At 43.3% G+C, this 27,490-nt stretch overlaps 1 protein-coding gene and 1 long non-coding RNA gene across 2 annotated transcripts in view; one reads left to right on the top strand and one right to left on the bottom strand.

The window, feature by feature from the left end:
• Positions 1–27,490, top strand: part of Sorbs1 (sorbin and SH3 domain containing 1) — a 118,937-nt gene that overhangs the window by 25,772 nt on the left and 65,675 nt on the right. Inside the window, 8 exon segments of the mRNA XM_048807048.1 lie at positions 554–769; positions 772–939; positions 4,675–4,819; positions 8,941–8,970; positions 14,396–14,568; positions 16,082–16,145; positions 18,171–18,245; positions 18,568–18,630. Of these exon segments, the coding sequence (XP_048663005.1) occupies positions 554–769; positions 772–939; positions 4,675–4,819; positions 8,941–8,970; positions 14,396–14,568; positions 16,082–16,145; positions 18,171–18,245; positions 18,568–18,630 (934 nt within the window).
• On the bottom strand, positions 8,977–27,433 carry LOC125617961. Its single transcript, XR_007349091.1, has 3 exons — positions 27,422–27,433; positions 21,169–21,174; positions 8,977–9,269 (listed from the first exon to the last, which is right to left on the bottom strand). It is a non-coding gene; the product is annotated as an uncharacterized LOC125617961 (long non-coding RNA).

Raw genomic sequence — 27,490 nt, 5'->3', positions numbered from 1 at the left:
ATTTGTTCTCTGGGCTGCTCCATCCTCCTTTTCCTTATTAATATTGCTGCAGCTTGAACCCCAAATCCTTCTCTCTAAACATCTCAGCACAGATCTCTCTCTGTCTCCCTCTCTTTTTTGTAAATATGTAAGTATGCTGGATCGTGGACTCCGTAGTCTGATAATCTGGTGGGATAACGGAGTGTTTCTATTTTATGACAAGGTGCCAGTGAAATTGTATCTGCTCCCAAGCTTTCAGGCTCGACAGTGGTTTTGTGGGGTTAAACACAGCCTGCTGCCTGTTCTGTTGTTCTGTCTCTTTCTCTCTCATAAAGTGTTAAAAGGATTCAAAAATAGATGGATGGAAAGTCAACTTGGACGGGGCTCCCTCTGTGTCATGTAGTATCAGGAGGCCAGCTGGCTAGCACCAACTGTCTCATGTACTCTGAGGAAAGGGCACCGATTAAATATTTCTCAGGGTACATCACTGCATGTCCACTCACCACTGTTTAAATATGGAATTCCTTCCTCCCTGCCGGACCCCTTGACATAACGACCCCCTTATTTCCTACAGGATGCCACTTCCTCCAGCCCAGCCCAGCCCGAGGTAATAGTTGTCCCTCTCTACCTGGTTAATACTGACAGAGGGCAAGAAGGCACTGCCAGACCTCCAGCGTCCCTGGGGCCGCTTGGCTGCGCCCCCGCTGCCTCGGCGACCGCTGCCCCGGCCACCGCCCCTGCCGTGTCACCTCTGACCTTCCCGACTCTAGATGATTTCATCCCCCCATCATCCTGCAGAGGCGGCCCCAGCACAGCCAGCCAGCCAGCGCTCGCGGTCCCCTCCCCCCTGTTAGCCAGACACCACCATCCTTGTCACCACCACCTCCGCTGGTCCCTCCCGCTCTGGAGGACCTCCGCAGAGCCTCGGAGCCCAACCTCCCGGGAGCCGCCTCCAGTACCGTAAGCTTGCTGCACTTGCCTCCCGTCGCCTTCCTAATGTCTGCTCCGGCCGTGAGCCCCCTTTCTCACCCAGCTACTAAATTCTGAAGAAAGCATTGGCTGCTGCTGCGCCTGCGTGATGACTGGACCCTGATGGCTGTCCCTAGAGTGCATGCTTCCTGTGTGTGACCTGGGTCGCCTGGGGCTCTTCACGGGGCTCTCAAGTGTCTCCTCTCTTCTGTCCTGTTGGGAATGCACATCTTCCTGAAGGAACTTTGTCCTTCCTCTGAGGAAACATCTGTGGCCTTTCTTTGCTTGGCTCTTCCTGGGCCAGGCAGATGTAGTGTTGAGAGCCAGGAAAGCTGCAGAACCGTGGGGACCAGCCAAGGGCAGGTGTGGTGCTACAGGGCAGGGTCCCAGGGAGCAAGGAGGTTCTGGGGGTGGAAATCATTCACTCTGGTTGGGCTTGTGAGTAAGCAAATACGCTTTCATAACAGAATGGGCAGAGATTGGGATTAAAAAAAAAGAGAGAGAGAGTTGGATTTAATTGAGGAAATGGAAGACTTGAACAAGTATTAGAACTTTTTCAAAATTAGACAATTCCTGGGACTTCTATGAGGAAGGCCATAGGGATGCACCAGTGTTCACAGAAAGTTAAATGTCCTTGACACCTCAAGTCCCTTCCAGTAGGGGGAGGTGGGAAAGCCCAATTGTTTTAGGGGAAAAAAAACTGAACCAAAGTACTTGGGTCTTGTTTTTCCTCAGGAGCCTGGGAATGGAGAAGGTCTGAAAGAATCTCAGCGTGAGTTGCAATATGAAGATACATGGGTCTACTTATGGTGCTGTGGGGTTCAGTGGGATCAAGCAGTAAAAGTTCCTCCTATTATGGTCTTTGGCACAGAGGAAGTACCCAATTAGTGTTAGTTACATTGCTGAGGACTTGCCCTAGCAAATGAGGCGCCAGTAACCAGTTAATGAATAATTAATCTTTGAGTTCCTACCGTGTTCTAGGCATTCTGCTAGCTACCATAGGTACACCTGTGAAAAAGTCAGACTGCTTGCTCTGCTCCCAATGGGATTTGGGGGGTATCAGTGTATCAGTTCTCAAAGTTAGTTTGGGTGGGATCATGTGAGGGCCAGGGAAGTCTAGTTATACTCGTAGAGTTTCTGATCTTGTGGGGCTAGGGAGGAGCCCAGGACTCTCATTTGGTCACAAGCACCCCAGGGTTTTTGATATTGGGAGTCCATGCACCATATTTTGAGATGCAGTGAACTGGTGAGTCACATGTTTGGTTGATGGAACTCATCAAATATCCCCTTGAAGAGATGTGCATATCAAATTGGCCCAGGTAGCATGTTAAGCTGGAGCCAGTCAGGCAGAAAGCAGGAAGGAAACTTCTTGTTTGACTTATTAGAGAAATTATAATAAGGCAGCAGAAGCACCAAAGCTGGGAATTGTTACATCCTGGGTGGGAGGCTGTTCTTGACTCTCCAGATGCAGCACAGTGGAGCTAGGCCAGGCCCAGGCCTGGTGTGACCTTTGGGCTTGAATATATTTCTGGCTTTGGGCTTTGCAGCTCAGCCTTCTGGGTGGAAAGTGATGAATTATTCCCTCCCCCTGGCTCTCAGGCTGAACTTCTGGGTGAATTTAAAACTTCTGGTTTGGGGGCATGTAGGCACCTTCCTTTGGTGCAGAATATCTTTCTCTAGAGTAGCAAGTAAAGTGAGCCTTATTTTTAGTGCACTCATATACCATTGTAAGTAGCTTTGTTTTGTGCCTTATAATTTATCATTTGTGTAGCTCTAGGTTTTCATATTGCGTTTGTTTTAGGTGTGCCAGGGCAGATTAGTTGGGACAGTGTCCTCAGAATCTCAAACCTGACAAATCAGCCTGGAGTAGACTGCCCAGGAGTTGGCCTAAGAACTTTTGATTTGGCCCCAGGTAACAGAGTAAGAGGTGAAGAAGGAAATTACTGGGATTCCTCCTCTGAATAGGAGTTGTCAAGTAGAGGAAGGACCTTTGAGGATGGTGTCCAAGCCATGAGTTGATCATTTGCAGCCATTTGGAAATAAGAGGGAGAAATAAAAGTTAGTTTAAGTCATTTAGTTTATTTTAGTCAATAGCTGTTTTGTGATGTTTCAGAAATAAGACATGGATCAAAATCTACAAAATGCTTGCACAATCTACCCATGAAGACATCACATTAGGCTTTCACACTTTAAAGAGCTCTGGGCCTGATATTTTGTGTTCCTTGGATATACTCTGGCAGCATTTCTAAGTCATTTATCTTTATTAAATCACTGTGGAGATAAATTTGGATAAGTGTAGTTATTTTCTACTTTATAAATGGAGGAGTCAAGATGAGGCACTTGTGTACAAGATCATACTGTGCGCTCCTTGGGTCTTGGAAAAAGATTTTATTCACACAGAAAATTGAGCTGCCACTCATTGGCTACATAAGAAATTTTCAGGAGGGAGAGATTGACTGAGACAATGTGTGCAAAGCCCCTACTGGGTGCCAGGAGCTGTCCTGGGTGCTGATACACACATTTTTCTCTTCTGATAAGCATATGTCCTCGTGACACAAACATTAGCTTAGTCACACACTTGGTAGTGGGTGGTGGCTTCTGTAATTCACTTGGCATTCACTGAGCACCTGTTATTGTTCTGGATGGTGGCAGGGGGAAGAGCTGTGACCCTTGTCCCATAGGTACATACACAGTAATTGATCTCTGAGCATAGTAATTGCTTTAAAAGTAACAATCAGGGCCAGGGGCTAAGCTCAGTGGTAGAATGTTTTCCCAGTATATGTGAGGTCATGAGTTCAATCCCCAGTACAGCAAAACAACAACAACAACAACAAAAGTCCATGTATAAAAGTAACAATCAAAATCTTGTTCTTAATACATTTAAGAATGTCATCTTAGTTTTAAGGTTGGTTAATTTTAAAATAGAAACCTTGCAAAATGTATAGATACAAGGAAGGAAACTGAATATCGTCACTACATTTGAGGGTCCTACTTTTTTTTAAAGACTGGCATTATCCCCTCATACAGATTATAATGTTGGCATTAATAATTTTATTAGTATTTCTGGTAGAGATCTCAAAATTTTTAAAGTCAGGATTCTCACAAGTCTTTACTTCAGGGATTTTTGTCACTCTAATGTTAGAGTGGAAAAATGTCACAGCAGGATAGGATAATATTCAGATCTCAGAAGCCAGTTTTAGTAAAATTGCTCAGTTATTCTGATGCCACCTGCAGCTTTCCCAGAGAACCGTTTCTTAACTCTTTCCTGTTCTTACTTCAGTGATTTCTTGTCCTTAGCTCGTCTCACATTTCTCTACACAGTGTACTAAACCTCCCTGATTCTTCCCAATTAAGCCAGCTCTCATTCTTGGATCGCATTTGGAATTGCATGGGTTTTGCATGTCACTCTACCTTGAATTTGAATTTGCTTTTTCAGTAACTGGATTGACCCACAACTCTTACCAGGTGAAAATAATGACTGATGCTGCTGAGACTGTCAGCAACACTCCCCTTCCCTTTCTCTTCCCTTACTAATACCAGAAAAGAGAATACGCATCCCAGACGAGGCTTCTAACTGGATTTAATGATGATATGTCTCACTGATTCCATTTCTTTTTATAAAATTAAGGTCTTTGTAAAACTTTACATTTCTCCCTTTTAAAAAAAAAACATTAACTCTAGGTTTCTTGTATATACAATTAGTGACAATATTCATTTTCTTTTCAGGGTTCCAGTCCTCTACTAAATGAAGTTGCTTCTTCCAATACTGGAGCTGATTCCCAAGCCTCTACACCAGCCAGCAAGCCATCATCCGCCTACCCCTCGACAACCATCGTCAACCCCACCATTGTACTCTTGCAGCACAATCGAGGTAAGGGGAGCCTCACGGTGCACCCCTACTAACTCACTGCAGTCAGCATGGCTGTCCCGTGGTATCTGGGGCAAGACTTCTATCACTGCACAGAGATTTTCACAAACCTTATTCTGGGCTTCTCTGCCTCATTTTACCCACATGACCTGTAAGATCCATCCCAGCAGGCTGACAGAGGTGATGTCACGTATTTGCATATGTAAGCCAGGCTAGTGCAGGTGCCTTCTCCACACCTCAGGTGCTCCTGGTTTTCTTCAGTCAGTTGCAACCCCCTAAAAAGGAACGTTTGTATCTCTTAATTCTTCATCATATGATTTCTAATGAGGTTTTACTTAGAAAATTTAGATATGATGGTAACCACTTTTTAAGTTGTGTCAGAAATGATTTAGTTCTTTGACAAGATAGATTGCTAGAAAGCAAAATGTTGAGTACTGAATTTAACAAGCAAATATGCTGGATAGAATTTTCTAAAATGTGAAACATGTTTTTATGCATCTAACACAAAACGTTTTCTTAGTGACTCTCTGGCCCCCTTCTCACAGCAGTTATTGCATGAGATTGTCATTCGGTGAAACCCTCGGGGACTGAGGTTTGTCTGGCTGCTTACCTTACTCCATGTGGCCCAGGCAGCACTGCGGAGGGTTTTCAGGTTCAGTTTCTATAGTTTCTCTGGCTGCTTTGGTTGGTTCTGCTGTGTCTCTGAAGGGGCTTGGGATTGGCAAAACTCAAAGAGCTTTGAGATAGTAATGATGCATATTGACCCTTCTGCTTTGAAATTCCAGAGGATGATTCTAAATCCCAAGTTTTCCTTTTTTGGGAATTCCATAGAGAGGAGTAAGCTTTCCCTTTTACAAAAGTTCTTTGCAGCATGAAATGGAAAGTTTTCAGGCTGTCTCCCAGTGCAGAAAAGCCTTTTTAGTATGAATTTCAAAGAACAGTAGAGGTTTACTTGTTCTGTTCAGAGCTCAAAGCTCATATCCAAAGCTTCCTTTTCTTGACTCCTTCTTCGCCTACTTCATAGTTTCCTCCCTTTCCCACCCCCTTCCTCTAACTTGGATGAAAATGGAACTGGAGTCTATTTTTAATTGTTTTCCATACTAAATAGAGGTTTCTGTTTCCTGCTTCTAACTTGAAAAGTAGATATATGTAACATTTTCTCTCACTTCAAATATTCCCACTCAGATCTTAAATAGTCATTTTAGTGGGGCTATTTATTTATTTATTTATTTATCTGCACTGTGTGGCTCCCATATCAATTTTCTCCCATGGATCTGTGTTCTTCAGGAAAAAATAAGGGTCCCAGCCCCCACACTAAGTTTTGTATAAGCCCATTCTCCCAAGTGTGCCATGCCCTTACTGGCAGTAGTTCTCTGCCCAGAAAGTGTCCATAATGCAGGACAAAGTGAAATTTTAGTTCTCTATGAACTTCTTTATGAGTCATTTTTTTTTTTAAATCTAGTCAAGTAGAAGCAAGTTAATTCCCAGAAGGAAAGGCAGTTTCTTTAAAAATGGGATTTATTCCCCAGGCAACATGGTTTTTGGGAAGTGCCAAGTATAATGTCAGCTGCTCCTGCCAAGTCCCTCCAGTGACACCCAGTGAGACATCTTTGGGCACAGAAATGCCTGTAGTTCCTCTTTGTCTCTTCCTTGAACAAGTGAATTCCTCTTGTTCACCCAAATACTTTTAGTTCTTGCCTTTCTCTTTTGGCCAAGATCTGCCCTTGGGTTTAAACATCAGAAATGTACAGCCTGAGACATGCCTCCTTCAGAAAAAAAGATGCAGGAATGACGTTAGTTTTTTGGAATTCAATGGCATCTTCCCATAAAGAACAAAACCATGCATTCACTAAGTAGGTAGGACAGGAAGAGTTGAAAGGAATGGAAGAGCCTGGCCGGCTTGGCCCTGTGTCCCTCATCATAAATAGGGTTTAGGTCAAGTGTTCTTGGCACTGCTTGGGAATTTACCCAACCTAATAGCTCTGCTTTGCCTCACCCATGAAAACAATTTCTTAACTATTGCAGAGTGTCCCAAGGGAATGATAACTTTACTCCAGTTCTGGACTTCTGCTTTAGTCATCCTGAAAATTTCCTCTTTTTTCCCCCACTGCCTAGATTGTCACAGGGCATGGTACGATAATAATCTTGTTTCTTCAAGCCAACCTCCCTATTAAGAACAAACAGGGGACACCGATCCTCTGGCTTGGCACTGATGGTTATGAGCAAGCATCCCTTTTCTCCTTTTTCCTGAGTTTGCGTACTTCATGTATTTAAGGGTAAATCACTTGCTATGAGGCCGGGAAGGAAGATTTGAATCCAGATACTTTTAGGACTGAAGAGGTATATGGGTTCCCTTGCTCAGGGCTGCTCAGTCTTGTTAATCTGATGAATCTTGTTAATTTGATGATTCAGATTCAGGAGCTATTGGGAAGGGGTGAGAGGATAAGATGCTACATTTTCAGAAAGCTTGGTGGGCATCCCAGCAGTACTGGATGTGGACCATGCTGGAGATCAGGAATTCAGAGGTTCCCAGGTGCATCTGTGGACATAGGAAATTGTCTAGGGATTCCTCTAGAGTTGCTAACTTCTAATTTTGCTAAATAACAGCCCTGAAAAACATCCACTAGTGTGTGTGACATAAAATAAAAGAAAGGCCATTTCACACTTCAGCAATGGGAACAACATAATATTTTAAATTGTATACATTGGTTTCTACTGCTGGGAAGGACCCTACCAGTGACTTGTGGAATGGAGTTGGATAACCATACATCCCTTTAGATAACACAGAGTACCTTGATGTCACAAGTGAGGAAATAGGCTGAGAGGCGACGTAATTGGCCATTGTCACCTGACAGGTTGCTGGCAGAGCTGGGTCTAGAGCGCCACTGGGCTTCTGCTTGTCCAGCTGGTGTGAACCCCATCCACATGTTGAAGGTGAACGGCTGCTACTTGCACCGGCCAAGAGCCCGCATGTTGCTTTCTTCACTTCTTACCCAAACTGATTCTAGTGGGAGGATAGATGGAAATGTGGCCACAGGGCATGATGACAGCACCCATGGGCTGGCAAGTGTTCTATTTTTAACTGTGTGGCTGCTTTATATTTAGCAGCCATGGAAGGTAAAGGTCACTTTTGTGCTTATCACATAGCAAGTACACTCAGGACTTTCCAAATGAGATGTTGGCCTCCCCTCCACGTGGTCACCCCGAAGGCTGAGAAATCAATAGACCTTCAATATTAAGGAGAGCGACTAGAGATGCAGAGGACCTGGACTGGGAGTTGAAAGTCTAGCTTCTAGATCCAGATGATTTTCGGTGTAGTTTGGGCCCGTTATCTGAACTCTCTTGGCCAATGCTGATTTTTCTTAGAATTTCTCCCATAGTCTGGTCCAGCCTCCTTGCTACAGTGGCTCAGATGTACAGTGAGAAAAATAGTTATGCCTAACAGCTAAGGTTGTTGGCAAGATTGCAAATGTTATGCCTGAAAACACTTAAAACCAGGGTCTGGCTTTGAGCAAGCTCTTGGGAGATGACAGCTTCCATGGTTATGATTCTAATCACCTTTCCTTCAAAAGGTACCAAGGCTAGGATCAGATACAGTCCTGTGCACTTGAAACCAGAGGGAGTGAAAGGGTCCCCTTTAATGATAAGATTATCCCCCCCCCAGTATTGGGGATCAAACGCAGGGCCTTATGCATCCTGGGCAAGTATTCTATCACTGAGCTGTACCCCCAGTCCCTTTTATTTTATTTTGAGACAGGATCTCATTAAGTTGACCAGATTGGCCTTGAACTTGGAATCAGCTTCAGCCTTCTGAGTAGCTGGGATTATAGGCATGTGCCACCACACCTGGCTGAGATCATCTTGAGACAAGATGTAAACTGCTAGAAAATGGACCATCTTGAATTCTGGTGCAAATCTGGAGAGTGAGGAGTTGGGAGACATCATGCCTGTATAATAAAATCCATGTCAATTCCCCTGTCTTCAGCTGACCTGTGTATTTTAGCATCTAAAGGACAATGAGGGTGCTGAGTTTGGGATCCTAACTAGTTATACCAGGATCTCTTGGTCTTACCATGTACTGTATAAATCTCACTTACACTGTGCATTCTTTTCTTTTATCACAGAACAGCAAAAACGACTCAGTAGCCTTTCAGGTAGGTGACAAATATATTTATTTACATATTAACCACTGTGCCTTTTAAAGCCATCTTTCAGTCACCACCCAATGTTGGATCAGCACAATCTTCTGAGCGACCCTAGGAGTTGGGGACTATATTCGTTGCTGGAATCTTTGTTTCAGAGATGATAACAACAGGCTTAGATTCTCCCCCCTGGAGCTTGCAGGCTTGGCAGACAGAAAAGTGAATCACTAGTAAACGTGTCCCATGGAACTGCAATGAGTAGCTTGATGGTAAGAACAGGATGTTCTGGGTAGGTAGCATAAGGGGTTCTGCTTCAGATGACAGTGTTCATGGCAGGTCTCTGAAGAGGCCACCTTTTGGTTGTTCTCTCTTTCTCTTAGATATGACAGGTCAGGGTTTAGGAAATGTGGGCAGGTCTTGTACTATTTGGGTTGCAAAGCCAAATGCCAATAGTTGACCCAAGCGCGATGGGTCCAAGTAAGAACCACCCGACCAGCAGGGTCGAAAACTGCTTTTTGAACTTAAACTGGCTTTAAGGATCATCTGGAGAGAGTATCAAAACTCAGTCTTCTGCACTTGGCCTGCAAAAGTTCAGATTTAATGGGTATGTGTGAGAATTTGCATTTTTCACCAGCTCCTCCGTGGTACTGATGCTGCCCTCTGGTGACCACACTGGGTGGCAAGTGGATTGTTAAAGCCTGTAATGGAGAGTGACAGAAGATATAATCAGCTAATCAGGGATCACTTCCTGAGAAACTGTGCAGGATGGGACAGTGTTGGGTGGGGAAGGAGCAAACTTGTAGGCTGAAATTAGGAGGAAACCCAGGAATAGGAGTGCTTAGTCATTTCCTGCTGGATTCCTGTAGCCATTCTGCTTTGAATCCTGGTTCTACCATTTACTCATGGTGTCACCACAGGTCCATTATCTAACGTCTCTCCTCTGTGAATGGAGAAAGAAGTATCTTCCAGGTTGTTGTGAAGATCAAAGGAGATTCCACTTATAAAACAGCTGAACATTGAGCTTTGGCACTTGCAAAGGGCTTAGTGTTATCAGTGGGCAGTGCCATTGATTTATTATTCATTTTATTGAGTGCCTGCCTTGAGTAGAGTAGAGGCAAGAGGCAGGCTCTGGAGGTGCATCAAGAAAATTGTGCAGCCTATGGGCTGCTAATGGTGTCATGTGATGATTTTTCACCTTTCTTTGGTCATGGCCACTCCTTGAGAGAATCTAACGAAAGCAACAGATTCATTTTCCAGAAAAAGCCATGCGTGCAAGCATGTGCATGTGAGTTCCATGGATTTTTAAGTACTCATGAACTCCAGAGTTAAGAACCCTTGATCTGGTGGATAATGGAAGCCACCATTTTCTGAGCAGCTGCTGCATGATTTCTGTGTGACTTTATCCCACTGCTGTCCTTGTGACTTGTGCAGAGCTGGGTAGGGAGGACGTGGGGTTCTCACACCCTCTCAGCTTTATCAGGGCTTGGCCACGGGGCCAGGACAGGCTGTGGTTGAGCTCAAGGTGCCCTTCACTTCCCCTCCTTTTGCTGCTACTTCCTTCCCCTGGCTCCAGCCTGGATTGCAGAGAACATAGTGGCTTTGGGGGGGAAAAAATGGTGGCTCCTGTGAGCTTCTTCCTGCTGTGCGAGTTGGAAGGAATAGATGAAAAGGGCATCCGGCCATGTTATGAGACTCAAATTTGGTCCCTTCCTAGAGCTGTTTGTATTTGGGTAAGGGACCTCACCTCTTTGAGCTGTGGTTTCCTCATGTGGGAAGTGGGGGTGACAATCTTTGTCCCTGCCTAGAGGAGCTGATGTGACAGGAATGGGGAGAATGCCTCACAACCAGAAAGGGTTTCTCCACCATGCTGGCAGGCTCAGCCTGGCTCCTTAGTGCTAAACAAACCTGATGCTGACTCCCTCCTTGAACTTTGGGACAGATTCATTAATGATGTTTGATCAACTGGGGCCTAAAACAAGTGCTCACTAAATGTTAGTTCCTTTTTTAAAAAGAAGTACCATTTTGTTCAGGAGCTCCTGAAAGACAGGGGCCAGCAGTGCTGGCACTCTGTAGACCCTGTGCCTTAGAGAAAATAAGGTTCTGCTCCTCACCTGTGGGGACGGGACTCAGGGTCACCAGTCTTCTCTTTTATCAAAGTCTTATTGAGCCCCTGTGGGCTCAGGAAGAGTCAAATGTGAATAGAATCTACATGGCTCAGGGCTCCCCTGGGGAGAAAGGAAAATATGATTGTGACTGGGATAGTGAGGTTGACACAGGACATGGAAGCCACCCTCCTTCCCCTAGGGAAGTGTGAGCATTGTTGTCATCTTCAGTCATAAAACTTTGAGTATGAAGAAAATCTATCCCACCTCCCATAAATAGAGGCCCCATCTGAGACTGTCAATATCATCATTATTTAGGGGCCCAAGACCTTCCTTGTTAAAGCACCGTATAAAATGAGAAGGAAATGCCCCAGGATATCTTGTGAAGAATTAGTGTTGCTTAGTGAGAAGTAACAGCAAGCCCTCATTGCAACAGGGATGTCAAAGTGGCCCTGTCATCTGCATGGGACACTTGTCATTTTGGATTTTCATTTTATTTTTAAAAAGTTCCACTTTTTGCAGTTTAGCCCTCCAGATATCAAAATCCACTCAATAATGAATCACGTGACCACAAGTTTCTTAAGTAAAATAATTCAGAGCTAATTTTTATAGATTAAAAGGATTCTTACAACTCCATGGACTGCTAGCCTGTTTTGCAGTTAAGTGATTATTGAGCACCTGCTCTACAGTTTAAAAAAAAAAATTCAAAGGCTCTAGAAACCCTTGAGAACAGCATGTCTGTAGCCCTCATTGTCATAGCATGATGAAGGCCCCTAAGCACTGGGTAAAACAGAGCTTGGAATCAATTCTCCTGCGCCCTCTTGATCTCACTCAGGGAAGCCCTTTCCAGGTAGGAGGGGAACTCTCAGAGAGCCACGTTAAGGGTAGACTTGGGTAATTTGAAATCCCCCTGCACTTCCAGGCTTCCTGCTAACCCCTTGTCCCCATGTTGGAATTTCCTGGGAGCATGAGAACTCTTCCCATAAAGCCAGTCTGGCCTTAATACGGTGATGGTACCATGGATCAGGTTTTCTGAAGCTCTCACTAAACTGATTCTTCTCACACAGAAGAATATTTAGGAATCATTTTGCCTTTACAAATGCAGCAAGAGTTTCAGAAGTCCACTTTAAATCATGGCAGACTGATCCTGTTGAGTTGACCAAAAATCCTCAACCTGAGCGTGTTGATTTCACTGTTCCCCTGCTTCTCCAGCCTCCCCTCCACACAGACACCTCTGACTTTCATTACTTTGCAGGGACCATTAGGTCCTTCCATTTCACTATGGGGTAGCCGCCAGACAGCACTTGGCACCTCTCAGTGACTCAAGGAGCAGATATTCCTGAGCACTTTCTGCTTGCCAGGCAGATCTGCATGCCCTTCATTCTCACCTTATGGACTGTTCCACAGGACTTCAGGGTCCCCTGGTTTACACCTTTTTGCTTCCAGTCTTTTGACCTCTCCAATTACCATCTGGCTCATTCCTTCCTTTATGCTGAATTCCCTCCCTATGGCCTGCTCACACATTTGTTCCTTTCTCTGCAGTGTGACACCTACCCCCACTGTCCTCCTGAAATGGCTACCCCAGAGTGTTCCTGTGACTTTCCTCTTGCCTAATCTAATGCCTCCTCCTCCTCTGCTTCAATTTATGGGTTTTTTTTTTTTTTTTTTTTTGGTGTTTAACAACCCACATCTTGGAATTCTGTCTTCTCTGGTTTCATGGCACCTTGCTGTGTTTTCTGGTTTATCTCCTGTTCTTCTGATGACTCCCACATCCATTTGAGGATTCTTTTGCTTTTCCTCCTGTACCTTTGGCATCCCTCAGTGCAAAACTTCAGCTCTTTGGCTATGCTGTCAATTCCTTCCACTCTGAACTCTTCCATCTCCTTGATATTAGCCTTGTGCTCTAAAATTGCATTCCTACCAGGGCGTCTCATCTGGGCTTCCTCTGTGTTTCTCCAAGGGGTCTCTAGGGCAGTTCTACCTGAGTATCTCACTGTCTTCTCAAATATATTCTGAAAATGGAAGCAGCCATATTTCCCTCCCTTCTCCAACCCAGTTTCCTTTCCTAATGTCTCAGTTTGGGTTAGGCTAGGCTCCCAGACTGGAAACCTTGGTGCCATTTGGAGGGATACAAAACAAGATATGGTTCAGAGAGGACTGCTAGGCAGATACTAGGTCAAATCCCAGCTTAGCCACATGGGGTACTTTAACTTCTATGTGCTTTGGTCCCCTTAACCATTTTTAAAAATGGAGGGATGATAATAGCTTCTTTTCAAGGTTGTTGGGCAGATGAAATGAAGAGTTTTGTGCAATGCATGGCACATAATCAGCTCATAGTAGTTCAGAGGCAACCCATGCATTTGCTTATGCTGTTCACCTACCACCTTCCACTTCCTGTTTATCTGCTTGGCTTCTCCTTAGACAAGCTGGCCCTAAACCTAAATCTCTCAGCCAAGTTGGATGCTGGCTCCTGTATCAGACCTCATCATCCTGCCTTCTCAATGCTGCACTTGCTTTTTCTGCCCATTAGAGTATAAGCTCCCTGTGGGCCAAGATTCTGAGATATTTACTGTCAGTCCACTATGCACAGCACCTGGAAGGTGCTTAGTCAATGCCTCTCTAATAAGTGAATGACAGGACTTGGAATAACGACTATCATAAATAATTGTATAAATCTGTACACAGGACCTGGCATGTTTGTTAGCTCTCCATAATTTCCAGTCTTGAACCAAATTAAATAAACCATAATGAACATCTAGCAATGTACAGCTCTCTGAGTTCTGTGGTTTAAGTTATCTTGATAAGTTCTCTTACAACCTGGCTGTGAGGTTGCCAATGGAAGTGTTATCACCATTTTTTGGATAAGAAAACTAAGGCACAAAAAAGTGACTATCCCACGATGAAATAAGAACTTTCCAGTAATGTTTAGCCACCTCCTTATCTGCTCCCTTAATTTCTGGACTAGTCAGAACTACTTGGATGCCCAGAGCATAATATACAAACCTCTGCAAAACACACTATTGGCAAACTTTTTTTTTAAGGACCAAATAATAAATATTTTAGGCTTTGAAGCCATAGCTATTCAACTCAGCAGTGGTAGTGTTAAAGTACCATAAATAATATGTAAATGAACTCATCTGACTGTATTCCAATAAAATTTTACTTAGAAAAACAGATGACTGGCCCATGAGCCATAGTTTGCTGACCCCTGCCCTAAGTGGAACTAGTTTCAGTTGGGAATTAGCAAACACACTTTGTTTTAGCTGGATGGTTTGTGAGTTTTTGCTTTGGAGCTACCAGAAGAGCTTCAGTTAATGATTGCTTTTTATTTCCAGATCCTGTCTCAGAAAGAAGTGTGGGTGAGCAGGACTCTGCACCAGCCCAGGAAAAACCCACCTCGCCTGTCAGGGCTGCTGAAAAAAGAGCAAAGGATGACAGTAGGCGGGTGGTGAAGAGTGCACAAGACCTAAGCAATGTGTCCATGGATGAAGTGGGCATCCCACTTCGGGTATGAGTATTGACCTAAAAGTCCTTCATAGGCTTCAGCTTAACTAAACTGTGATAAAAGCACAGCCCTGATTGCATGTGAACCCGTCTATGGGTTACACAGGCCTGGAGGGGAGGGTGCTCACACTGGCACCAGACCCCAAGTGCCAGACCCACGATAAGCTGTGTTCCAAACTTGGTGTTCAGCAACTTTTCCCAAAGTGGTGTGGGATGTTTATAAGTTTCATGGAAAAAGAAAGGGTTTTGTGGTCAAATGAAAAGGAGGAATGTCTGAGCGGGACAAAGTTGAAGAAATTTCTCTGCAGCAGACCCTCAGAGAGGCTTTGGGCTTGTGAGTGAGTGTTCCAGGGGTGAATGGCACAGGCAATCTTCCTTTATTATTATTCCATGGAGTCTGTTCAGAAATTCTTGCTCCAGGGTTAGAGCACCGTGGAGAGTGGGAGGTCCATAGCCCCTGTTTTGGGGTTCAGGAAGAAGATCCCCCTGGGTAGGAACTACCTCCCCACACACATACAAATGGAGGAGGAAACTCTGATATAGCCACTGGAAGGATTCAGCCCACCAAGGCCTCCAGGAGAAGGCGGGTCTAGTAGCAGCCCTGTCCACTGGTCAGGCATGCTAGTCCTCCTGTCAGCCTAAGGAATTCAGGGAAACCTGTCTTTTGAAACTGGATTCAGGTGAATTCCATTTCCTCTCCATGTGTTCACTAGGCCACTGACTACAATGCTTCCCTGTGATTTCCAATTGGAAAAGGGACTAGTTTCTTTTTGCTTTCTTTTGGAGAAAGTAGGTAGACATAGCCATGGGATAAGCCTCAAAAGAATGCTGCCCTTGTCCTAAGTAGTAAGTAATTTAGAAAGAGAACTATTACCAAAAGCAGCTATAGCTACAATAAACAAACAAACAAATAAACAAACAAACAAACAAAACCCAGCTTTGTGGTGAGGGTGAAAACTCTGGCATTGAATGCTATAATGGGTTATGTGTTAGTGTATTCATTCTGAATCTGGCCCTATGCAAGGTGATTTTATATGCATTTCTGCAGAATAATCTAGAATGGATTATTATGCCATAGCATAATAAGTAAGTGTTCTTTGCATCAGATTTCTAGGATTTACTTCAGGTTCCCATAGTTTGTGTTTGGAAATAAATTCTTTGTAAGGATTTTAATTTTTTTTTAAAAAAATTAAGAATGGACATATTTTAAGTCTTTGTATACCTTTATCAAAATCTGCATTCTTTTGGCCAACTATCATTCTGCAAAATGTTTCTGTCTCTTCAAAATGTTTCTAAATATTGAGATGCTTAGTACTTAGCTTTTCTGAATCAAGACTAAATCCGCTGTGGTTGGGTAGATGAGCTTATTCATGTCTGTCTGAATCTCTTAGTTGGTTCTTTTTCAATAGTTTTGACTTAAGATGTCATTTCCTGTCTGATTTTGATTTTGTAATCGTAAAAGTTCTGAAATGTGCAATTTCCATTTTATCTTACTCTTTGCCTTTGTTTTTCTTCAGAATACCGAGAGATCAAAAGACTGGTACAAGACCATGTTTAAGCAGATCCACAAACTAAACAGAGGTACTGGTTTTCATTTGTAGAAGCTGTGCTGTGCTATGTGCCCCCATATTGACTCTCGGGCATCATCCTAAACTTAGTTTGGTTAGACTCCAGGAGATTGGGTCCTGCAGTTGGATTCTATTAGGTACTGATCTGCCTGAACCCAGCCATGCTCCTTGAGAGCACAGAGGGAGGGTGCACCTGTGTGCCCACCTCAGCTTTATAATTTGAGGTCAGCTCACAAGTCCTCCCTCCCAACTGTGTGGAATGCAGCAGGCTGAGCCTAGCACTCTGCCTGAGCTCCAGCACCTACTGCCTAAGATGCGAGCAACTCCATCTCTCACCTGCTTCCAGCTTTAGGTATGTCCTGTGTCAGCCCGTGACTGCCTCATGGGCAGAGCAAGTTGAGAAATCTGAGTTAAGAACTGAGTTAAGAAAACTGTTCTCAGGGCTGCAGTTGTGGCTCAGTGGTAGAGCGCTGGTCTCGCATGTGTGAGGCACTGAGTTCGATCCTCAGCATCCCATAAAAATAAATAAATTATATAAAGGTATTGTGTCCATCTACAACTAAAAAGTAAATTAAAAAAAAAAAAAGAAAAAGAAAACTGTTCTCACCTAGTTTCAGTCCCATAAACACTCATATGACCTTGGACCAGTCATGTGCCTCTCTGTGTTTATCCTGCCTTCCTTCCTCTGAGGGATGTTGCAAGGTCTACATGAGAAAGTGTTTGGCCTTGTGAAGGTACAGTGATGCATAGTGCACCTCTAAGGTTATGTTAATGTGAAAAATAAGCACCCCTAGCTGCCAGCCAGCACTTGGCAGGTAGCCCTGAGAATCGGTCAAGAGCTGACACACCAGAGCCTGCTCAAGCTGAAAGAGGTGCTTCCCAATTAAAGGCCCACTGGGCTGTCAGCCAGTGACCCAGCATGGTGGGAGAACCCCAGGCCAGTGCTCGGGCAGGTCACAACCCCACCAGCTCCCATTGCTGCCTGTGCCACCAATCAACTGATAGGCAGAGATGTAGCTGCACCATGGGAAGGGTACCATTCCTCCTGTGGGCAGAGCATCCTGTCCTTCCCTGTTCCCAAATCCAGTCTGACCGCCTGGCATGGATGGTACATGAAGGCAAAGAAAGAGTATTCTAGTCAGTATTCCTGTGTAAGCTACAAATATCCAAGTTCTCTAATTAGCTGCAGATGTCAATTAACATTACTGTTAGTAAGTTCTTGCTGGGTTCAAAATGAGCCAGGTATGCCCCTCTTCAAAGTGTTTCTAAATATTTAGAAACAGTACTTAGCTTTTCTGAATCAAGACTAAATCGGCTGTGGTTGGGTGGATGAGCTTATTCATAGTGGCCATGCTAAATGCTGGGTCTCTGTGATCAGATGGGGTCATTTCCACTGATCACTTCCTAAAGTTACTATCCACTGCCTCTGGCCATCTGTGACTCTCTCACATATTCAGACCCAGCTATGGAAGGCTAAATGCAGGGACGAGTGCTTGCATATGTGCAAAGTAGTTTTGCCTCACAGGCAGTGTTGGTGTTCTCAAGTAGTTATTAACTCAACTAAATTACAGGTGATAACACAACTACCTGTCCTAATGGTAGACAGGGGTATTTGAAAAATTGAGACTCCACTTGTTTGCCTTGATTCTAATGTCCACCATACACGCTTTTTTTTAAAAAAAAAATCATTCTAGGATAGTGTTTCCATTGCATACTACTCATTATCATACTTAATATCTCTTGCCCATAAAGAGTGAGTGCTTGAAGCTTTGCGCTAAGTGCTTTCTGCACACTGGAGCCTGTTTTGATGTAATTCTTTGACCAAGGGAAGTAATGATATTGTATATTTTGATGTGTCTTAATAATTCAGGCAAAAGGACTGGATTTTTAAAGCAGTTTGAATTTCTTTCATGTGACTAGTGAAGTTTACCATGTTCCAGAATTCAAGGAGCCTAAATTGTATGTGGATTCCTCCTCGTTCATTCTCTCCATTTGTATCTTCCTCTATTCTCTCTCCCAAACCTGCTCCTCTGCCTAGACACTCCTGAAGAAAACCCTTATTTCCCTACGTACAAATTCCCTGAACTTCCTGAAATCCAGCAAAATTCTGAAGGTACCATAAATTTAGATGGCGTATCTGTTGTTTTAGCCTTTAATTAGTTCTTAGAGTTCTATTTTAGGCATAAGATTTGGCTTTTAGATTTTGTTTTTATAGTCTTTTTTTTTTGGTTGGTGAAAATTTTATTTCACTCATTTGCATGATATGCTGTATTAAAATAACTAAGTCCTTTCTAATTCATTAATCTATTTTTAAGTGTGATGCTGGTGTGCTTTAATAACACTAAACTAGGTAATCAGTCATTCAAGTGGGAATTTGTCAGTGCCTCCACTTCATGGTAGATAGTTTCAAAATCCACTGCTTTTCTCTGCTACAGAGGACAATCCTTACACTCCTACCTACCAGTTTCCTGCATCTACTCCTAGTCCTAAATCTGAAGGTAATTCAAGGAAAACCGTGTGCCTCTCTTTGTACTGGTGCTGTTACTTTTTTTTCACCTTGGGGTTTTTCCTGGTGGCTTAGGGCTGTCTCCCATTTATTTGCTTCCCTCTAACCTTGTATTTTGTGGTATTGTCTCATTCCTCGCTGAATATATAACCAGAGTATATCCAGATGGTACTTTAATTCTATTCCCTTAGGGTTTGCATGATTAATGAGTAGCCATCATAGCTCAGTTATAATGTTTGGAACATGTGGGGCTCTGGGAAAAGCTGCCTATAGCAACTTCTCAGGACCTGGTGTCTGGAGTAGTCATCTGGTGATGGTGGCTGGGCAGTGATTTGGTGAAGCTGAGTCATTGTGGTGGACGGGCAGGAAGTGGACCTGCTGGCTCACAAAAATAGACACATCACCAGATTCCTATACATTCAACTAACTTGTCACTGGGCTCCTCTTGCCATTGACCTCAGGGTGATTCTCTTTGGGAGGGAGTTCTTGATGTGGTTTCGAAATATAAGATTCAGTCATGGTAAGAGATGAGATCTCTTGAATATAAGGATTTGGGCCAAGCTGGAAAACATTTCACAAAAGCTGCTAGGAATTTGTCTTACTGGGGAGCACAGCCACATCAGTGTCTCGGAGTGTTCTTACTTGGGCAAAAAGTCCTCTTGTCAAAGAAGCTTCTAAAAGGTGAGTTAGGGGCAATATCTGAAAGAGTTATCATAGTAGTTGGGGTGGTCTGACCTTTGGATGAGTGACCCGGAAAAAGGAGGGGCAGAGTCTGGAAGAGGAAACTTTGTTAAATGCTCTTCTAGGAGGAAATGTAGGTTTAATGCTCTGAACTTCATTCTAGATGTACGGAGCACTTGCTCTGTGCCATGCACTATACTGGCAACCAATGATAATGCCATGAATACATCAAGTGCCCTGGCAGGGAGTTGGAAAGGGGGACTTAGCACACTGTGCCCATTGTAGGGGCAGTTGCAAGAGCATGTGTCTGGAGGCTGCAGAAACCTTGTTGGCACGCAACAGGTCCTCAGTAATGCCTGGAGAATATAGTGAGTGAAAGCTTTGCACCGTGGAACCAGAGTGCTTATTTTAGAACTCTGGTGCTACCATCTCAATGCTGCTCTGCTCTGATCAACCCAGCCCTTCTCACCATTTGTAAAGTCATTCATCTGGTCATTCACTGGATGGACTCTTACTGATCACTTATCATATATGAGATGACATATTGGGACGTGAAATATCATATCATGCCTGGGGCCTATTTTGAAGGAAAAGTCTTATTGAGTAAACCCCAGAACTCAAAGCTGATGACTTAAAATTTTGATCAGTAACCTCCTCACTGTTTGGCATAGATAAGTTAGTCTTTCTGTCTTGGGAGTTCTGATTCTAGCTGAAAGCATTGCTGAAGAAACAATTGACTGAGTTGGGCAAGGGGGGGGCGTTGTTTAAAATAAATGTGACTAATTACAGTTTTTAATTTGTGCTTTATTTATACTTGTGAGCCCAACCCACTTATGAGATGGGGCTCCCTGTAGGTAAGGTGACAAGTGCAGAGCATGCTGAGGGCACAGTGTCCCATGGGCACAGGTGGAGGAGGGCCCCTTGTAGAAGTCCTGTGGAGAGGAACAGTGTCTCCTGTTGGACTGGAAGACTGATTAGGCCTATCACAGGCAGTGCCCATAGCTTCCTCAGCCTTGGGACAGGGTGTCATGGCCTCACCCCAGAGCTCCCATGTCATCAGCCACCGCGCTCTTCAACCCTGATTTATGTTAACATTTGCCTTTTGGTGTACATCAAATCTGGCACAAGAGGAAAGCGGGTTTTTTTTTTTTCTTTCTTCAAGGCATAAATAGTAAGAAATAACATGACAACTTGCCACATATATTTAGACATGAACCTTATTATACTTTTTATTTTCAAAGACCAAAAAAGGGAAAATTAAAAGAATTAGGTTGAACATTAAGAAATCCAAATAACAAAGATGATTAGACTTTAACACAAGTTTCTAAGAAGTCATCTTCCCTGGAGACCTTTCTAAAATAGGATAGATGCTATCTCACGCCCCCATCTCTGCCTAGATGACATATCCAGGCACAGATCACTGATGTGTTCCATTAGATAAAGACGTTTTACAAATGAGGAAAATGTTTAAACTAGATCATTTTTTTTAAACTGTTGGACTAAGATCCTCTGGATTTCTGGATCTATGGCTGGTGGTTTAGAGGTTGTCTGTGGGTTCCATCAGAGTGTCCCAGCCCTGTCCGTGGTGCTGCTCCCAATAGGTGGCCCTGGGCTCTGTGCACTTCCTTCTTGACATAGGAAAAGATTTATGCCTTTCAAAGAAAGGCATTAAAGACAGTTAGCACTTAATGGAGGGTCTGCCCAGAGATTTTAACATGCCTTAAGAAAGAAACAGCTTTACTGAAATGTGAGCACTTGATGGTCCAGAACTGGTATCTTAGGGAAAAACTTGTTGCTGGTATTGTTTTAATTCAAAATTTGAAACTAAGATTATCTGTAATAAACCTACCAGAGCCTAGCCTGAGGGTTGTTGCCTCTGTCTAAATTTTAGTTGTTGATATAATTTAAAAAGACGCTTCTAAAAGCTCAAGACTGACTCTCCTAAATAGCAAGGGGCCTTGTGAGTTTGTATGCTAGCTTAGCAACTTTCTTTTTCCCCTAGTTAACAGTGAACAAGTGAATGTCTGGCCAGACTTTTAGAAGATAAACAGAATGATTATATCTTGATCAATGAGGTTTAAGATATACTTTAAAAAACAAACCACTGTCAATCCCAGCAAGGAACCGTCCCTTCAATCATTTTACAATCTTTGAGGCTGCTGTGTGTTGCATGTGCTTACATTTTGCTTCATGAAGCAGGTAAGGGAAGGAAGAGCTGTGGAGAAGCAGCTTCACAAATGCAGCCCTTTTCCCTTTCCCACCTCCTGCTCTTAGGACCAGCAGTGTGGTGGCCAGTGCCTCCATACTGCACACTGTAATCCTGTTAAGGGTAGTAACATGACCACCACTGCGATGACTATGGGACTGTCACTTACTGAGTCCTTATGCTATGCAGTATTAGGCTCTATGCTGAGTGAATCACTATTGTTATCTCATTTTCAACTCCCCCCACCCAGTGACCCCATGAGACTCAGAGAGGTTAACTAATATATGCAATATAACATAGTAAGTGGCAGAGCCAGGATCCAAACCCAGGTAGGTCTAAGAGGCCCCTAAACATGGGCTTTTACTGACTCTGCTGCACTCCTCTACCCCCTTGAACATCCCCTCCTTACCAGGGGCTCTCTGATGCCTCACTGCAGGTATCCAGCTTCCCCCAAGTCAGAACTGCCTCAGGATCCTGAGCCAGTGTCTCCTTTGATGGTGTCTGGGAGATATGTTTAGGAAAGCTGTCCAGGTGTTTGGGAGTCCCAATCAGCCAGCATTGAGAACCACTGCAATGGAGGAGCACCACTCTTCCCCAGACTGCAAAAGGGATGAAGATACTTGCCTAGATGCAGTTGTAGAAATTTAGATGCAGGCAGGATTAATTAGAGTGAGGAATGCAGATTCAAAAGAGTTAGGCTTTCTACCCTGAAGATGGCAAATGATGTTTGCTCACTTGGTACATTTGATGTCAGGAACAGAAGATATAAGAATACCTAGGAATCTTTACCAAAACCAAGTAATGGTTAGGTTATGTTGTAGTGCACAGCTTCTGAGGAATAGTTGACCCACTCTAATGACAGGGTTAAATCTGTCATCAGAGGTGAAGTCCCAGAGAGTAGCCTTCCCCCTGGCTTGTGGATACCTCTCACAGCACTTCAGGCTGGTGGTGGCCACTGCAATGTCCTGGTGCTGTGACTCAAAAACAGGCACTCCTAGTGGTGGTGTCATAGTATTCTCTCTCGTTGTGCCTTTTCCTTATTCCTAGACAAGATTGCACTAAGTAAGGATTTAAGGAGTCTGGTTTTCTTAGGCACATCAGTACTTGGGGATGCTGAGTTAAAATAATCCTCTACTGGCCTTGCAGGATTTCCAATAATAGCCTTATTTTGCTTGAATTCAAGCAAATCGTTCTATTGGGAGTATGACTGGCCAGGATTTGTGCCTCCTGCCCCAAACTCTGGCTAGTACTGCCCAGAAGAGGGGCGGAGCTGCTCTCAGTGGTCACCTTTGATCTCCTTACAAGAGCTGCTCTGAAGACTTTTGCCTAGCAAGTGCAGAAGTCTTTGGCCTGCAGAATAGTTTAGAAGTGAAGGAGTTATTCCCTTTCTAACTTCAGGACCCAAGGATCTGATAGGAGGTGAGAACGGTGAGGTGAGTCTTTTTCTAACCCAACGGGCCTCCCAGTCTTTTCACCTCTAACTCCTTTCCTGCTTTACCTCCTATCTTCCCAGAATTATGTCTTTTTTTTTTTTTTTTCTGAATATGTCTTCTGCAGCTACTCTGCACCCTGTGCTGGCCCTTTTCTTACCTCTTCAAATTTGATTGCCTTTAATCAAATCATAGACAACTTGGCGAATCTCTCCCCAAGCTCCCAGACGTCCTGGCTTCTTTGAACCTTCTTGCCTCCTTTGCTTATTCTTCCTTTCATATCACAGACTCTGTACCCAACTCCGTGTACGTTCCTCTTTTCCTTAACTGCTTTTGTCTGAGTGGTGTTTGTACATGTCTATCTTTACCCTTTAATCCTTGCTCTTCCTAAGTATGTGGGGTAAAGTCTGAGAAAGAATTATGTTGACTAATGGAAAATTACTGTGTTAAAGATGAGCCATTCATACTAGAAAGGCAATTTTAGGTTTAAAGACCTAATAGGTGTATAAAATAGAAATGTAATGACATAGGCAGTAGTTATACAAATGCTGCTTTTTTTCCATTAGCCCATTTTGGTCAGTTACATTATGTTTATAGAACATCAATTTCAACCAGTACTTTCTCCTGTTGTCTTTAAGACTTTAATAAATTCAACAAAAACAAATGAACAAAAACCCAGGGGGAAAAAAAGTCATTTAGGAGCTCATTTAAAGTCAGTGTGGTTGAAAAGGCAATTATGTGGCTCCTGGCAGTTTTAGGAGGGTAACTGTCCCTAAATTGTGCTACCAAGAACAGACTGCCAAATCCCTGGGGGAGAATCATTGGTGCATGAACATCAGAGCCCAGCAGGGGCCTTCGGGTCCCTGAAGAGAGTTGTTCACCCCATGTAATCCTGCATAGTGTTCAGGCTTCCTGGAATCAGTGGTGTAGGAAGTTGTGAGTGTTGCTGCCAAGGTTTGATGTCTTCTGCTTATAGCAAGAGGGGCACAAATAAAATATGGCTTCACAATGAGCAGCGATTATAAGATTCCAGCTCAGTGGACTTCACTATGGTATTGTTTTCAAGAATCCTGAAGAAAATGAGGCAGGCTTTCTAACACAAGTTCTTCGACAACTCGAGAAACACTTCACTTGGTGGGTTTTATATATGGTTATACACACACACACAGAGTACTCTCTCACTCTTGGACTAGCTCTAACACAGAGTGCAGACAGATACTTCTTATACTTTTCCCATTCCTTGGTGTTTCTAACTGTCTACCTGTCTTTCCCAGTGCAGACTCACCAGAGAAGGTTTAAAAAACCAGCACGTGGAAGACGCTATAGCAAGAGTGACTCGGGGGCTGGGGTTGTAGCTTAGTGGTAGAGCACTTGCCTCGTATGCATGAAGCACTGGGTTGATCCTCAGCATCACATAATAAATAAGCAAAATAAAAGTGTTGTATTCACCTACAACTAAAAGACTCAGTGTTACCATTGTCCCTAGAGATCAGCAGCAAAAAGACTAAGGGTGTGATGGGGTAACTCAGAAATGTTGCTCAAGCATCACTCAGGACCGGGTGATGTAGAAAAGTGGAGCAGAGGCTTCGAGGGATGGAGATTGGTCTGGCCAATGGTTTACTTGAGTTTCAGGACAGCACTTTCCTTTGCTTCTTCCACAACAAAAACAATACTGAAACAGTCGAGGTCTTCATCTTTCCCAGGATGGGGGCACATGAAGGTGTGAAACGTAGAACAAAGCAACATGCTGATAACAAGCTAATAGGTGACATGAGGAAGAGAGACCTCGAATCCATTCCTCCTTTGTATTTTTCTCATTGTGCAAATTTTTCTACCCTGCTTGGACCTTGTTGCCCTTGTTTGAAATATGATGTGTTTATTTCCTACTGGAGTTTTTACAAAATTTAAATGAGAGGATATTAGTCAATTTTCAGCTATTACTGGACAATACTGGGAGCTACTATTATTATTTTTATTCCTAAGTTGGGGTAAATTTTTTTTCTATTAGATTTTTCAAGAAAACATCAGACATTAATTTTGATGATGTCTGTTTTATCTAACCTTGTTCTTTCTGTTGTTTGTGTTTTTGGTGTTATCTCTTAGAGGGCTTCTCTTCACACAAGGTTTACTATTATAAAAGATTTACTCTATTATACTTTTCTTCTGACAGTTTTATATTTATTAAGCTCTTACATTTCGATAAATAACTATTTTGACTTAGTTTTCATCTATGGTTCAAAGGAGTTCAACTTCTGTGTCCCCCCGCCCCCCACCCCCAATACTTGTAATTGAACCAGGGGTGCTCTATCACTGAGCTACATCTCCAGCCCTTTTATTTTGAGATATGGTCTCCCTAAGTTGCTAAGGTTGGCCTCCTGCCTCAGCCTCCTGAGTTGCTGGGAATTCAGGTGTTCACCACTGTACCTGGCTCTTCTCATTGTCTTCTAATAAGCCTCCTAGAATTCCACATTAGAAGAATCTAGAAAGAAATATTTAAAAAAAAAAAAAAGCTCAGGCTTAAAAATTATTTTTCAGTATTTAAATGTCATCTCTCCCCCTAAGAATTGTTTCTAGCCGTATGAACCAGGTAATAATTATAAATTAACTTTCACCTTACCATCTAATGATGGATTCTAATTTTTCTGTGATTGAGAGAGGCACAAGGTTTTGAGCTAAAACACTAGGCCAGACTTGAAAGAGTAATGTTTTGGTTTCTCACTAAGCTAATTTTTGTTTTGGACAGGCACTGTTTTTCCTAATCAAGTCCTTGTGAGCCAAGCTGATTTTTCATTTTGTTTGATGTCATGGCAGAAGTCCTGTTAAAAAAACAAAAAAATGAAAAAAACTGGGAACACAAAATTCTTCAGTATGGTCTCTCCAAAAATACATTTTATCCTTCCCCTGCCCTATTTTTAGAAGTGAACAAATAAACTTGTACACTCAATTTATAACAGTGAATGGCTTGGTTGTGTTGGTAAAGAAGCTGAAGCCCTGTTCAACCTTGATGTTGATTGTTATCCTTAAAGATAAAAGGGTGGAAAGAGGTGAAAATATGCCTTGGTACTTGATTCTTGTCTGTTATTTTGACTGAGGACCTGGGACAGATACAAATGGGGAAAAGGGAGGGCACAAGATGGTTAGAGAAGCTGTCTTTCAATGTTGCTTGACCCAAAATAATAGCAATGCTAGCTTTATTTACATTTCATAAAAAATTCTGATAGTTTCTGCTCTGAAACTTAAAATGATTTTTGTAGAAACAAGGACTTGATTAACACTTTGTCATTAACATAGCACATTAGATTGGCTTGCCTTTGCTGGTTAGGTCATGTCCTTCGCTAAAGTTATGAATTTTGAGGGAAGAAATTGGGTCTTTGTTCCATATGCATAAATTCTGAATTCAGATTAGTAAGATATTAGAAAATGGGGATGACTGTTTGAGAGCAACTCTTTGGAGTAATGCTTTGGAAGTATCATCATGGGGATGTAGTGAATGAATCACCTGCATTTTCAGGACAGATCCAATTTAGAAATCTGTTCCCAAAAATGTGCCTGTGGTCTGGGCCAGACATGGTGGTGCACACCTGTAATCCCAGCAACTTGGGAGGTTGAGGCAGGAGGATCACAAGTTCAAAGCCAGCCTCAGCAACTTAGTGAGGCATTTAGCAACTCAGTGTGACCCTGTCTCTAAATAAAATTCAAAAAAGGACTGGGGGTGTGAATCAGTGGTTACGCACCCCTGGATTCAATCCCCAGTAACTCCCAGAAAATAATGTCCCTGTGGTCTGATCTTTAAGTTTAAAAAATACAGCCATTTAATGGGTTCAGATCTCATCTCTCTATTCAGCACATTTTAGAGCCCCAGTGTTAAGCTTATTTAGTGAAGTGTGCCACACCCTTAGAAAGCCATCTTGTACCACAGAAACTCTTATGGATTTGATTTGTTCCGGAGTCACTGTTTAGACACTTAGCTCAGGCAGTCCCTTTGCAGAGCAGGTCATATAACCACATCAACCATGGGTGTGTTGTGCCCCAAGGAAGGAGAGAAATCTCCTCGTGGAATGAGGTTGAGGTGGAACCAAAACAAATTATGATATGGATATTTGTCAACTCTTTGCTGCAGAACCTCTGTTAGTGATGTTATATATGGAAGTTTAAAATGTGAAACCTTTCAAAGCTGAGGTGGGGAGCCAGCAACCACACCTTCCGGGCCTCCCCTTCCCATGCAATAGCAGTCTCAAGGCTCCTGAAGAAGACCTGTCAGGACCCCATGGCACTTGGCAGGCAGAACCAGTGACTGAGCAGGAGCACTTGGATGCATCTCAGCCCCGGATTCCCACTTGGCCAGACTCGGGACTCTGTATTCCAGCTTTGGCAGGAGGTGTCTCTTGAAGAAGACCTTTGGCTATTTGTCCCCATGCATTTCCCAGTGGTAGGCAGCAGTCATCTGCCAAGCATTGTTCATTCACGTCCTGTAGGGACTGCAGGTCCTCTGGGGTTGGGTGGCCTCTGCAAACCTTCCTCTCCTCCAGTGTGGT

The sequence above is a fragment of the Marmota marmota genome, unplaced genomic scaffold (assembly GCF_001458135.2).
Source record: "Marmota marmota marmota unplaced genomic scaffold, marMar, whole genome shotgun sequence".
NCBI classification, from domain to species: domain Eukaryota; kingdom Metazoa; phylum Chordata; class Mammalia; order Rodentia; family Sciuridae; genus Marmota; species Marmota marmota.
The sequence above is the reverse complement of the archived record's forward strand: the minus strand, read 5'-3'. Positions and strand labels throughout refer to the sequence as shown.